Source organism: Phlebotomus papatasi, chromosome 2 (assembly GCF_024763615.1).
Source record: "Phlebotomus papatasi isolate M1 chromosome 2, Ppap_2.1, whole genome shotgun sequence".
Taxonomy (NCBI): Eukaryota; Metazoa; Arthropoda; class Insecta; order Diptera; family Psychodidae; genus Phlebotomus; species Phlebotomus papatasi.
The window spans coordinates 4,629,923-4,644,314 of record NC_077223.1 but is presented as its reverse complement, the minus strand read 5'-3'; the positions used below and the strand labels follow the sequence as shown (position 1 = coordinate 4,644,314).

General features: G+C 33.9%; 1 protein-coding gene across 4 annotated transcripts in view; it reads left to right on the top strand.

The window, feature by feature from the left end:
• LOC129802221 (adenylate cyclase type 2) overlaps nucleotides 1-14,392 on the top strand; it is a 99,700-nt gene that overhangs the window by 65,311 nt on the left and 19,997 nt on the right. For all 4 annotated transcript variants that reach the window (XM_055847875.1, XM_055847874.1, XM_055847878.1 and 1 more), the window contains exons 5-6: nucleotides 3,518-3,646; nucleotides 8,867-9,061. In XM_055847875.1, the coding sequence (XP_055703850.1) occupies nucleotides 3,518-3,646; nucleotides 8,867-9,061 (324 nt within the window). The remainder of the gene's footprint in view (nucleotides 1-3,517; nucleotides 3,647-8,866; nucleotides 9,062-14,392) is intronic.

The window sequence follows — 14,392 nt, the reverse complement described above, 5'->3', positions numbered from 1 at the left end:
GAACTAAATTTTGAATCCATTAAATTTTCTAATTTAAAGAATATTTTGTAAATTTAAAAAATTAAATTTCGGGTGGTAAAAATACGCAAAATATTAATGGCTCCGGCACACTTTTTAGAACAGGAAAAGGTCATGAAATCGAATCTCATATCCCTTTCTTTCTCAGACGTTATGCATATATCTATCTCATTCTTTCGAATTTCAAATTTGACTGGGCTAAATCGAATTTGCAGTGATGTTTAGAAAAAAAATAAGAGCGCAAAATAATGAGATAAACAGATGCAAACTGTGTGAGAAAGAAAGTGATTCGAATTTTGACTTCATGAAATTTTCCTGATCTAAAAACTGTGCCGCAGCCACTAAGATTAAAATTAAAATTTATTTATTTTCCTTTTTGTGAAAGTTTGCATATCAATTTCATTGATTTTAATGGCTCTGATACACCGAAGATAAGGAAAATTTCGTGAAATCAAAATTCACATTCATTTATTTTTCAAATATTTTGCACATGTATATTTCACCGTTTCGCACTCCAAATTCGGTTGAGCTAAATTCAATTTTTTATGACGTTTAAAAGAAGAAGAAGACTGCGGAAGAGTGGGATAGACATATGAAAAGTGTCTGAGAAAGGGATGCGAATATCGACTTTATAAGATTTTCTTGTTTTGAAAAGTATGCCGAAGCCATAAAGTTTAAAATTAGGTATATTGCTCAAATCTGATTTTTTTCTCAGATCAAATTTGATTTTATTCAGCTTATTTTTTCAAAGGTGACAGAGGTCACTTCGCTGTGGCCTTATTTTTGCTCCAGCTAACAATTTTGTCAGATTATTTCATGAATTGAAATTTTTTTCAATAATGTTTTGTACAAAATGTTTTTACACAATTTTTTGAATACGGATTTTCAAAACTAATGGCTCTGGCACACCTTTTAGAAAAGGAAAATTTCATGTAATCGAAATTAACAATCCTTTCTTTCTCAGATGTTTTGAATATGTCTGTCCCACTCTTTCGGATTCGGACTCCTCTTCTCCTTTTGAACGTCATAACAAATTCAATTTAGTTCAATCTAATTTTGAGACCGAAAGAGTAGGATGGACTTATGTAAATCTTTTGAGAAAGAAAGGGACATGAATTTTGATTTCATGAAATTATACCAAGCTAAAGGTGTACCAGAGGCATAATAAACTTTTGCAAACAAAAATCAATTCAATTTAATTTATTTTCATCTCATTTCGTATTTTTTTCCTCCTTCCCATGCGTCCATCGCCGTCTTAGCGCTGATTCCCGCCTCCAAGACTAAACGATGGAAATGTCCCTTCGCATGCTACATGTTACTTGCTACAAAATCGTTACATTTGCTTAGGGAACAAGCCAGACAGAATTGTGAATCTGAATTACGGGGCGTGGTCTATTTTTTCATGAGAAAATCCAGAAAATCCCTCAGGATCTATTACTTTATTTAAATTTTCAATGCTGATTGAAACACCTAATTTGGCAATAAAAGTTTCAAATTTTCAGTATTACCATAAACCTCAGATATCGCGTATCGTCATTAAATGTGCGTGATGCGGAATAATTCAATTTTTCAATTTGTTTTCCCACTCGATGAAGATTAAAAGTCACCCATTGATTTTTGAAATCAGCAAATGTCCACTCAATGTTTTATATAGAGCATTTGCAATTTTCCTTTCAAGTGCAGAATCAACAATTGAACGGCTTTGCATACTGAAATTGAATGAAGTGCAGAGGAATTGTTTTGAATATTGAGACCATTCTGTTTGGATAGTAGGGGGAGGCTTTGATGTTTCGCATACAAAAATGATGTCCAAGTTAAGTAATTTTTTCTGACTACAACACGAACCGTATCAATTCACCAACTATGCCAAAAAAACCTCTTACTTACTAGGTTCAAAATCCTATCTCACAAAATCCTGGGAAATCCTCACATTTTTCTCTAGAAGAAAATGAAAATTTAATGGCGATTTGTCCGATAGTTCAATCAAGTTTCTATTTTCGCATATAATTTACATCACTCAAAAACGTCCCATTTTCACCGTAAATTTTGCACCCGACATTAAAAGTTACACATCATTGTTTAGACGGAACTCTAGTCTATCTGATTAAATAGTTTATGTGAGGAATAATATCTTTTAATATTACTTTTATGAAGATTTGTAAAAGGCATAATTTTATACACTGAGGAATCCATTTTCTTTCTTTGATTTTCAAATTCCATGAAAATGTCACTTTGGCAACCCCAAAATGTATGTGGAAATTTGAAGGTTATGTTGCATCTTGACGTCCGCAACACACAAGTGAGGTTATGTTAGAACATTAAAATTATAGTGTTGCCAGATTCACTATGCGATACATAATAATTCTTAATATCCGATCGATGAATATGGGTCAAGTTTGCGAATTTTTTTCCACCCACAAAAACGGCCTTCTTCATTCCAAGAGGTTTTTATACAAATTTATTATTATTATTATTATTTATTTAAACCCTAATAACCCCTCTACATCCTGTGATAGTAGTTTTCCAAAAAAAGTGATAAAAATTGTGCAAAATTGTACAAAATATTACACATTAAAATTACAGTTTTGCACCTGTTTTTAATTTTTGTTTCCTGAAACTAGGAAAAAAGAATTAGACACCCAATTTTTTCAGGAGAGGTGGGATTTAAGAGTAGCTATTAAAATATATAGCCATATGTGAGATTCATAAAGGAATACGGAAGAAATACGAAGTGTTTGATGGTAGCGTATATGCGAAACATCAAAGCTTCCCCCTACTTTGGTGGTTGGGGAAAATTCACTGAACCACTGAACGTGAGAGTTGGAAAGTGTGAGATGAAAATTGAAGCTTTTGTGGGATTTGTGAGATGCACTCAAGGTAAAGTACTTTGGGCTTGTGCATCAATGATAAATTCTTGGAAATACCATTTCTAATTTCCAAAGAAGAGCAACAAGGAGTACAATCAGTGAATTGATATTTCAAAATACATGATCTGCATTACTAGAAAATTTTATGCATGATACAGTGTATTCCAATCTGTTCAGTTCAAAAAGTCCTTCTCATTCTTTCAAATAAAGTTATGGAAGATTTCATGTATATCGGAAAAGCCAGAGAATGACTGAGGAAAATTGCACAATAATCTTGTAGAGCAATAGAAGACTGCAAAATGCTATAGAATGTCTCTATTCTGTGTGAAATCTCATTTTGTAACACATGAAAATTCTAAATGGATATTTTTCCGTTAGCATCATAAATCGGGTTTTCTTGGAAAGGAAATTGCTTGGAAGTATTACCATGGTACTAAATTTTATGATCAAACTAAGTATCAAATATACAGGAGACTTCTATTTATTGGTAAATGGAAAATCAATAAAAACTATTTGCAGATGGACCATTTCTCGAGAAAAAATCTTGCGCAGATATTTGCTGGCATCTTCTAAACATCATAACCAATTAATTTCCAATTAATTGATTATTTTCTGTGCTCTCTTCTTTCTAGGGTGTTCATACGATGTTGCCGGTGTCTTGGCCATGTTCAGTCGTTCTGGCTGTTATCCTTTCACTTGTACATTTGGCCTACAGGATAGGAACAAATTTCCAGGAATTTCCACCACTATTCCTCCAACAGGTAAGATATCAATTAAGGATTAAACATAAGTAGACATGAGTATACCGTAGGGTAAAAGGCTCTTCTGTAAAAAAAACACTTGCCAGGTATTTATTGGAATTCTTAGAAAATAAAATTTCAAGAACGAAATCAATATGGAGTGGAAACATAATTCAAAAAGTTAAAAAGTTATTTTAAAACATGGCATTAGTGGCTCTTAAGTCGGAAAGTGTAGTCTTTAAAAATCTTGTAGAAGGAAACTTTGAAGCTTCGGATGACGAAAGCCTCGTATATCTCGATTTTTCCTATGTTCCTTAAAGAATTTGACCCAAGTTCTTTGTCAGGAAATTTGTGATATAGAATTATCTGTAGGAAAATGTACATCCATGAGTAATACATTCACGAATATATGAAAAAATCAATTGGTACGAAAATTCTATTATCCGAACTTTAAGCTTTTCCGTGAATTCACATCTGAATCGACAAATTTTGCCGATTTCTTCTGCGAGGTTTTATAAAGTATTTAGGGTAAGTGTGCCAAATTTCGGCATAGTTGCATGCAAGCGCCAAGGTCTCAAGTTTTAAATGCAATATTATTAATACAAATTGAATATTTTTATTACTTCTTCTCAAAGGGTGTTGCTTGGAACCTTGTAAAGAGTTTACCGTCTTTATTTACTCTATAATCATTCTTAATACATTTTCAAATGAATAAAAATATAGACATAGCTTTGGTGCCCTATTTCGGCCACCTTCATTCTCATAGTTCCTTGTCCTTTGGGAATTCTTCCAATTTCTTTTTCACATCATCTCGTTTGTCGAAGCTACATTTTTTGTTATTTTTTTGTATTGTATAATCTCTAGAGTACGTAAAATCTAAAAGTTCATGGAAATTCGAGGAACAAAAAGGTGGCCGAAATTGCAAGCTGGCCAGAATTTGACACACTTACCCTATCCTTATAATTTATTTCATAAAATTGTAGAAAAAATTCTAGTGGCTTCCAGTGTTGTCAAATGGAAGATATAATAAACACAATGCAATTAATTCGCATTGTTTTGATTTTTTTTCGCGAGTCTTATTAATAAAAAGATGGGAAAGCGTCCTAGCTTTGCTGAATGCTCGAACTCACAAGATAGACCTCCCATTGAATCAGTTTTTCACATGATTTTTTGGTGTCCAGATTTTTTGGTGTTTACTGGTCTACTCCAGATCAAATTGCCCGGCTAACACAAGATGAGCTGTTACTAGCGCAGTGCTATAAATAAAGGCATTAAACATGCTCTTAAATAATAACTTAGTCCAAGTACATAAATTAAGTACTTATTAAATACTTAATTAAGGCATTTTTTGACCGAATGTAGTGACACCTGGTGACGAAAAGTGGAAACTGGAATAGAGAATACGACGGACACATGTTAAGCATTGGATAGAAAGAGGTGAAACAAATTGACTTTTTAATGGGGGTCATCAAGGACTGGAAGTTGATATCTCTTACCGTTTAAGCTTCAGAACAGTGACAAATTGGAAAAAGACAATGATATAGGAGAAACTGTGGTACCACCAATTTCACACGAATTTGTAGTTAATTGTAACAGACGCCAAAAATTCACATCAAATTTTCCTTCTTAAAATTCGTGAAAATCAGTCAAAAAAGAAAGAGCTCTGCCTTATATACCTTTTCGCAGGTTTTCCGTTGTATAGAAAATTACTGTCGAATTAAATTTGTCTATAAATCACTACAAACTATCTTGAAGTTGAAAATTGTTCAAGAAGAGGGTTACAAAAAATCATTAACCTTTTAATTAATTAATTGAACAAATCGGATGAAAATTAAGCTTTGACCTTCAATAATTCAATATGGCGAATTTTCCGATGATAGATGTCTAAGGACGAAATGTTCAGCTGGACTACCTCCGAAACATATCCAAAAATAAACGAAATCGTTAGGGCCGATTTTTTGCAAAATTAGAAAAACCTCATTTTTCGCCTATTTTTGGGGGATAGGGAACGCATGAAGGGGGAGGGGGTAAAAACAAAGAGATTACTTTCGAGATCAGGTCATTTGAGGTGGGGTCACCGAAGACCGGAAGTTGATATCTCTTACCGTTTAAATTTTATATGGGTCAAGACTGAAAAAGTGCGAAAAACAGTATTTTCAAAATAAATCTATTATCGTCACTTTCCCGATCCATCACCGATTATAACCGATGCAGTCTGGTTCAGAATTAAAAGATCTTTCAAAAAAGTCCAAATTTAACCAAATCCGTTAAAAATTAGGCCCTCCAGGGTGGTTGACTTTTGACCTTGTATAATTTAAGATGGCGAATTTTCCGGTGATAGGTGTAGAAAGAAGGATAAAATGTTCGACTAGACTACCTCCAAAACATATCCAAAAATGAACGAAATCGTCAGGGCCAATTTTTTGCAAAATTGGAAAAACCTGCTTTTGGAGGGGTTAGAAGGGGTGGGGGTAATTTGGGTAAATTATTTAGATAGAGAATATTGACTTGTGGGGTGGGTCACCGAAGACCGGAAGTCAATATCTCTTACCGTTTGGCAGCTAGGATGGAGAGAAGTTGAAAAAAACACGATTGTCAAAACTGCTTTCTTTTGGAGTTTGAGCAGTTAAAATAGGGAAAAAGTTCTCCTAAGGAAAAAACCAAACCCCACATTGACATCCCGATGGTGATGAGTGATATGTACCCCTTGAACTTCACGATCCCTAATGGTCTCTACACACTAGAGAAATTTATGTCCCTATTGTAGCAAATTCCCTACGGTTGTGTAAGAAAAACGCTAAAATATGGACATAAATTTCTGTAGTGTGTAGAGGCCATAAGAGTAATCACGAGAACATTATTTATTCGACCACTGAAGAAGGTCCACATCGGGACCAAAAGCTCTGGGCAAAACGAAAAAAGTGTTATCATCTTAGGGTGACCTTTTTCACTGACGAACACCGGAAAGCCCCTTTCAAAGTACATTGCGCCAGTCCATCATCATTGACGTGCTTAATTTTTCTCTCTTTTTCAACTTCTCAACGAACGCACAATTTTGCAGAGCAGTGTAAGATAATACAACCACCTCTTAAAGTATTTTCTTTTGAAAGACTTTACGCACATTTAAAATAATCTCCACAGAAGTCATATAAACTCTCCTGAAATCCTAAACTTTATACCTTTGCGAGAATAAGATAATAAATAATAACACTCTTACAGTATAAAATTACATTTGAATCACGTTTCAAACAATTGAGTAAGCGTGCGAAGGTAAAATTGTAAGCCATGGAAAATTCTGAATGAAGTTTGGCTTTGAGTTTTTCCATGAATCAACACAAAATTGTACATTCAATTCACATTGCTTGTGGTTTTTGCTCAGTACCAGGAGCAATTCTGCACAGGTTCTATGTGAATTTATATTAGTTACACTGCAATTGCACCACCATGATATCCTCATTCTTTGTCCATCAGCTAGAACTATTATTTACTACTCTTCGTATTCCATAATGACGAGGAGGATTTGTGGATTTTCATACAGTCAAGTGTGCTAATTCGGGCGCTTTGCTATCTGGATCGTTTATGACTAATCCATTTAAAATAATATTTTTATTTTTATTTCCGTAATATAGTCACTACAGTAACATAATATAACTATCCAAGTTTTAAAAAAAGCAAAAATAATATTTTTATCCATTAAATAAGTGAGTGTAATCGACTCATTTCAATCTTGTGCCAGCTGGGTTCTTCACTAAAAATTTTCTACCAGTGCAGTGATATTTTCGCTAATGACAGCTGGTTGATTGAAAACATTTATTGTTTTTTTCTTGTGAAAAAAGTATTTTAAATCCAAAGTTTTAATTAAAAGTGAATTAGCGAAAAGGCGACCCAGTTAGCGCATGCTGACTTACTTCAGTATTATCATTATTTTATAAATTTTCTTTAATATTTTTGATAATATTTTTTACAATATGTTTCTGAATGAAACAGTGAATAATTCTATGGATTTAGAAGACGTAAAAAAGAATTTCATCGGTTTAAAAACAAGCGTTTAAGTAGGACTCTACGAAAAACGATCCAGTTACCCCACCTTACTATACAATTCCGCTTTATTTATTTAAAATTATATTTTACTCTTTGGGACTTTTTACATTTATAAATCACTCTGAGCAGGTTATTCTTAATTTAATGCAAAATTTCGCGAAAATTGTTTTGAATTTGTCTTGTACCAGAATTATAATGAAGTTTAGAAGAAGTTTGGTACAACTTGGAATTGAATTTGATGTTCATAGTTTGATTTTTCATTTAAGTTGTGAAAGTTTCTATAGAAAACAAATAGTTGGGAAATTTATTTATATCACGAAAGCAGGGGCATGACTTTTCCTATGTTTCCCATGTGTTTCAAGCGTGCCGAAAAAACTTTGGAGTTCATTCGTTGTTTTCTGACATTGTGGAATGATTTAACAGAAACCACAAATACAAAATAAAAGCCAATTTAACATGGAATAGGCAACCGAAAATCCCAAATTGGCAACGTACGTAGTTTCGGAGGTATCTCGTGAAATGTGTACGAAAACTGGAAAAAATTTACACTAAAACTGGTCGCATTTTTCAGAGCTAATGTCAACCCCCTGCACGAAAGATTACGTTAATTAATTTTGCAAATATATTTAGATAGATGTGTGTATGAGAATTTGCAGAGCGCTCGAATTCAGAACTGTAGGGGGAAGTGGGGCAACTTTGAATTGGGGCAACTTTAAAATTGAGCTTTTTCTTATATTTTAAATTGAAACTGGACCTTGCAGTGATATAATTTATCTCCACTAATTACTTGTGAAGCTAAAATAAAAATTATAGAAAAAAGACCAATTTCAGAGCTGCCCAATTTCAAAAGTTTCCCATTTTCCCTATTTTTTTTATAAAAATATTCGCGAAAGCTCATAAATAATACAAATGCACAAACCGTAGCACATCAAAGCCAGAGCAAAGGTGCTTTAGGAATTCACGCTCTATTCATACTTGTCCTGAAGTATTTGAAAAATCTTATTGAATTTCCTGCGATTTTTCTCTGGTGTCAACTAAAAGAGCTTTCATGAAATGGAAAAGAAGAACGTGAAAGTATGCGGATGAAAGAGCTCCCGCTGAGGAAGTCTAAATCAAAATGTGTATTATGAAAGATAGAATTCCAGAAATGTGCACTTGAGATATCTCAAGTAAGACTGTCTTATGTCCTCTGTCCCACAGCTCTGCGGGGAAGCCATCCTCCTGGCAACTGCAAGTGTCTCCGGTCTCTACTACCGCATAATGTCGGATGCAGCCCATAATCGGACCGTTGATGGCACAAGAACAGGAATCGAACAGCGGGTGAAATTGGAGTGTGAACGCGAACAGCAGGAGCAATTGCTCCTCAGTGTCATTCCAGCTTATATTGCTGCAGAGGTAAGTATATTCAAAGAAAATTCAGATATATTTGAACGCACCTCAATCATAATCACTTGTCTAAATTATACTATCATGACTTTTAAGTGTCTCTATAGGCTCAATACATAAATTAATTTTCTAATACATAGCAATATTTTTTAAGGAGAATACTAATAAAATGTCCGTGACGGGATCGGGAATCTTCGTTTTTTTTTTCATTTTGTTTTTCACACTTTTGTTTTTCCCAGTTTGTCTTTGGTAATCTTGTCCTTTATACATTTTGCACAATTATCGGAAATTTCGTCTGTGACACATTTTGCACAAGTATATTTTATAAGTTTCCAAAAATTTCCCTTTTCCCAGAAAATTTCTCTTTGCCCCAAACGACGAAACTAAAAACATCCCAAAACACAGAAAATTTCCCTTTGTCCCAAAGGACGAACCTGAAAATTTCCCAAAACACAGAAAAATTCCCTTTGCCCCAAAGGACGAAACTAAAAATTTCCCAAAATATAGAAAATTTCCCTTTGCCCTAAAGGACGAAATTAAAAACTTCCCAAAAATACAGAAAAGTGCCCCGATAGGTGATTCTGATAACTTCCCATAACACAGAAAATTTCCCTTTATCCCAAAGGACGAAACTAAAAATTTCCCAAAATACATAAAATTTCCCTTTGCAAAATTTTTGCTCAAAATGGTGGACGGAAAATACGACATCCCGTCGATTTTTTTTAAAATTGACCTCTTTCCTCTTTCCTGATTTTAATTCTAGTTGCTAATTTGTTTTCTTGGATAGTTACTCTATCTAAAACAATAGAGTTTGTAATGAATTAATGCACAAAATTTAAATTCAATGATCATTACGACGTATGTTTGACAGGGGTTCCTCGCGCCCCCGTAATAGGTAAAAATTGTTCCTTTCCAAAATATTCATCTATTAATCTGTAGGAAACAAATCCCAAAAAATGAACATTCTATCTCAAGTATTTCTGGTACATTGACTGAATGGGTTAATCGGACCTTCGATTGAATCGGATGAAATTGGGGTGTCCTTTGTAGTATTCCATGAAAGCTTTTTAAAACACTAAAAAAAATTCGTATTCTGACCCGAAAATTAAAACCGGAGATATGGCAATTTGAAAATTCAATTTTTGACTCCTTATAGACCGGGTCAGGGGTTCGGGGGCTTAATTTTTTTAATCGAAAGCTCTTAGACCCAGCTATAACATACTAAAATTTGAGATCGATGCCATAGGGGCTGAGTTATTGAGAAAACAAAATTTGAGGGTGTTTAAAAATGGAGGACGGGGGAGGGAGGATGGGCCGGTAAGTCTGACATCACTAACTTCTGGCCACCTATTAATATTCAACCTTTGCCGAAAACGGCTTGTCGATATCTCTCTTCATTCTCCATCTAGAAGTGGTCATACGCCGGACGGGACGAGACATCCACGAAAATCGATTTTGATGTATATGATATTCGTGGTCTATGAGTGTCAAAACGTGTAAATCCAAAATTTGGGCCCGATCTAACGAGGTCGGATTTCGCCTCGGACCGTAAAATCCCAGGTTGTGAAAAATCTCAGCTAACTATTTATGAGGTATCTGAATTACTTAAAATCATCAAAATCGGACTAAAATAGGATTTAAACTTATCCTTGCAGTATTAAGTCTGAACACCTTTTTAATCGAACATGGTTTCCGGAAATTATTTTGAAACTTATGAACAATGAACACGTTTTGTACTTCTTGTCTAATTCCGTTAAAATCGGTGTAGAAATAAGAACAAAAAAAAACAAAACCTTCTCAAAAATAATTCCTAAGTGGATTCATTTTGCCTAAAAGTCCTAATGGGCACTCAATGGGTCAAGTGGTAGAGCACTCGCAACTCGAACTAAGCAACCTGCAGTCTCATTACCCTTTAAGTGTCCTTTAAAACCATTTTTTACTCGGTTATACAAATTCAATGGCACTAAATGGGTCAAGTGGTAGAGCACTCGCTCTATGATGCAAGTGTCAAGGGTTCGAATCTCCTTTAGGTCACCAGAAATTTTTCTGGCGTTAAAGGTGTTCGAATTGCATCCAGTGAGCTTCACTGCAATTGATTCCACGGGCATGGGACTTACAACCTCATCCCGAACAAGAAAAAATAATAATGCATGTCTAGAAATCCTCTTGCGGAAAGGCCTTGTTCCTTCATGGAATGTTATGCTAGCATTATTATTATTATTATTATTATTATTATTATTATTATTATTATTATTATTATTATAAAGGTCCTAATAATAATTTTATTGATTTTTATATAAGCTCAAATTCATAAAACTATTTTTTTCAAATTTTCGAGATAACTTTTGTTCTTTGTATTCTAAAAACTACTTCTTTTGGGGATAATCTTAGATCCTGGCTACACTCTTAAAAACTAAAGAGAGCTTCTTATCAATCCTGAATGATGAGAACCTCAATCTATTGACAATTTTGTTTTTGGTATCCCGGGGCCCACCATCATCATTTGCTGACTGGACCTTTTATCCTGTATCTGCCACTGCTAATCAATAAGCATAATGGTTCAGTCATCCAGTGTTAAGCTTGAAAAAAATCAATTTAGTCACAACGCAAATGACGCTAGAAAATATAGAATTCTTCTCATTTAAAGCCAACACTGTGGATTTTCTACCGTACACCATATGTCCTCATTAAATTAAAGTGAACCCCATCCAGCATCAGAGGATGTTGCGAAAAGTGATTTACTTTAATCGCTGGTATAGTCATCAAAATGGCAATTTCACCGGTGCCCGGTGATATAAAAAGGAGAATTTCATTAGGAAAAATTAACTGCAGAAGCATTGTAAGTTCCACAGTAGCTGGCTGAGGACACAAAAAATCACACCACAATTTATCGTCAGTATCATATCTTCCTAACAATGCCTTGGAAAACCTTCTTGGTTGGCAGGGTAGCACCAGTTTGAATTTTTCATTCGACTCACACCATTGAAAACCTCCTCTTTAATTGACACTCACCGTATGGAGACAAATTTCCGCCGTTGTACCTTATCACGTCCCTGGGTAAAGCCACATATACACACAATATCCGTGGGAGATGGTAAATAATGAAAATGGGTGGTGGAAAATGCAAAGTAACTTGGTAAAAACTCCAAGTCTCCCCTATCTCTCTCAAACATTGATGAAAACAGCAAATTTTTGGATGTCTATAATTAGGGTGGTGTACGTTTTATGAATTGTGTGGAATTTATCAAGTTGTCGAGAAATTATTTTCCATTATATTTTCACGCCCAAAAACTCCACAGAAACATTCAACTTTTTGCCTCAAAAGAGAAGGATGCCATCTCTAAAAACGCAGGAGATGAGATTCCCCAGAAATTTGAGGTCAGAGTTGAAACTATTTATCTTGCAAGGGTGTATATGATAAATTTTTGCCAATCATCCACCCACTGAAGTCAGCAAAGCATTTATCGATTGAAACCATCAAGGGTTTTGCATCGGGTGAAAGTCAAGGAAAATTATTAAAATTGTATGGGAAACCTTGACTGGAACAACACCAAGCCTTAGTATTATTCTGCCATTGATAAATACATTCCTTTCTATGAATTTTTTATTAAAAAAAACTCCATGGACGTCAAATGAAGCACAAAAAATTAATCAAAAGCAACATTTCCGGAAAAATAAAATTACTTGAATAATGTTAAAGAAGAAAAATTTTATTAGAGTTTTTGTAATTCTGAATTTAAAATCATTTTATTGATTTTAATCCTTTTTAAAATTGATTCTATCCCTCTGTTAGTGATTGATTAATTATATCCAATTTTCTAATTGAATCTATTACAGGCTTCAGACCTAAAGAGACTGATTAATGGTATAGTAATAAATGGAATAGATTTTACTTCAAAATAGAATAAAATTACTTAATTTAGTCCATCAATCGCTAAATACAATAAAAAAATCACACAAGAATTTACAATCAATTAGTATAAAATAGGGTAGAATTGACATCAAAAGGAGTTTAAATTAAACCCAAAATAGGATTCGATTCAATTAAACTCAATAGTAATTTTTGAATAAAATTCCTATCAAATTTATTATTGAATTTAATCACATTGGGGATTGTTCAATAAGGTTATGATAATCTGAATTTTTCCAATGGCTATTTTATTTGACATTGCGTTCGACAAACTATTCATATTTTTTGGTTACATCCAAATTAGATTTAATATTACCGCAAATGAGGGTGACTTTGTCTTCCATGGGTAATTTTGACCCCCTACTGTTCATAAGATTTTCTTTAATTCTAGCATTTAAAGATGGTTCTCTACCGATCCGATCTACCATGTTTAATCTGTCAGAACCATTCTTACACATTAGAATTAAAGAATGAACAGCAAGGGATCAAAGTCAGCCGTCTCTACGGTATATAGAATATTTTATCCTAAAGCTAACAAGACAATTGTAAGTCAATTATTATTATAAACATAGTGAATGATGTGAAGGACAAGGGATAAAAGTAGTTGAGCGTACGTCCGCCAATGACACCTATATCACCTTTATGATTGAATAGGCATTGGTATGGGTAACAATTTTTGTTCCGGAACTAAACTCCTGAACCATGGGGAAAAAGTTATAGAGCATAAAAACCACTTCCTGGAAGAAAGGGTGTTTTCAAAACTGAAGCATAAACTGCAACATAAAATATATGAAATGAATGCATAGCAATCCTATCGCAAGTTGTCCTTTTTACATGAAGCTAGGGTCAAAGGAACACTTCTTCGATATGGAACCCCTATTGGCACTTTTGTCAAAAATTGTGAATATATTTAATGTATCTAATAAAATGTATGTAATTTGACGTTTTCTCATTAATCTACGTTTTTCGATAAAGAAAAATGTTCAAATTTTGTATTTTCAATGGTAGAGTAGGGTGTCAATAGGTGTTCCTTTCACCCTATAATATTTTAAGACAGGTAATGGATTAAGCTGACAGAGCTTGCAGACCAAAAGTATTTCGACAGAAATTTTGTATATTTATGAATGGGGTAGTATGTATAGTTGAAAAACTTAAATCATACAGTGACTTCATACCGAATATCAAGATCAGTTCAACCGATCTTGAGTAATTCCATGTGAAAATAGTATTTTACGAAAGGATGAAGGCATTTTTACAAGGACTCATATCAAATATCGTCCTGAATTTTGGCAGTTTTTTACAGTATATCCTAAAACCCTAAGGTGATCTTCACACTAGAGATTCGGCCCAGTTCCGGAAGATATCAAAATTCTGAATAGCAAGCAAGTTTATAGTCTTTCAGAAAATACTGGGTCATTTGCTCCTGATAT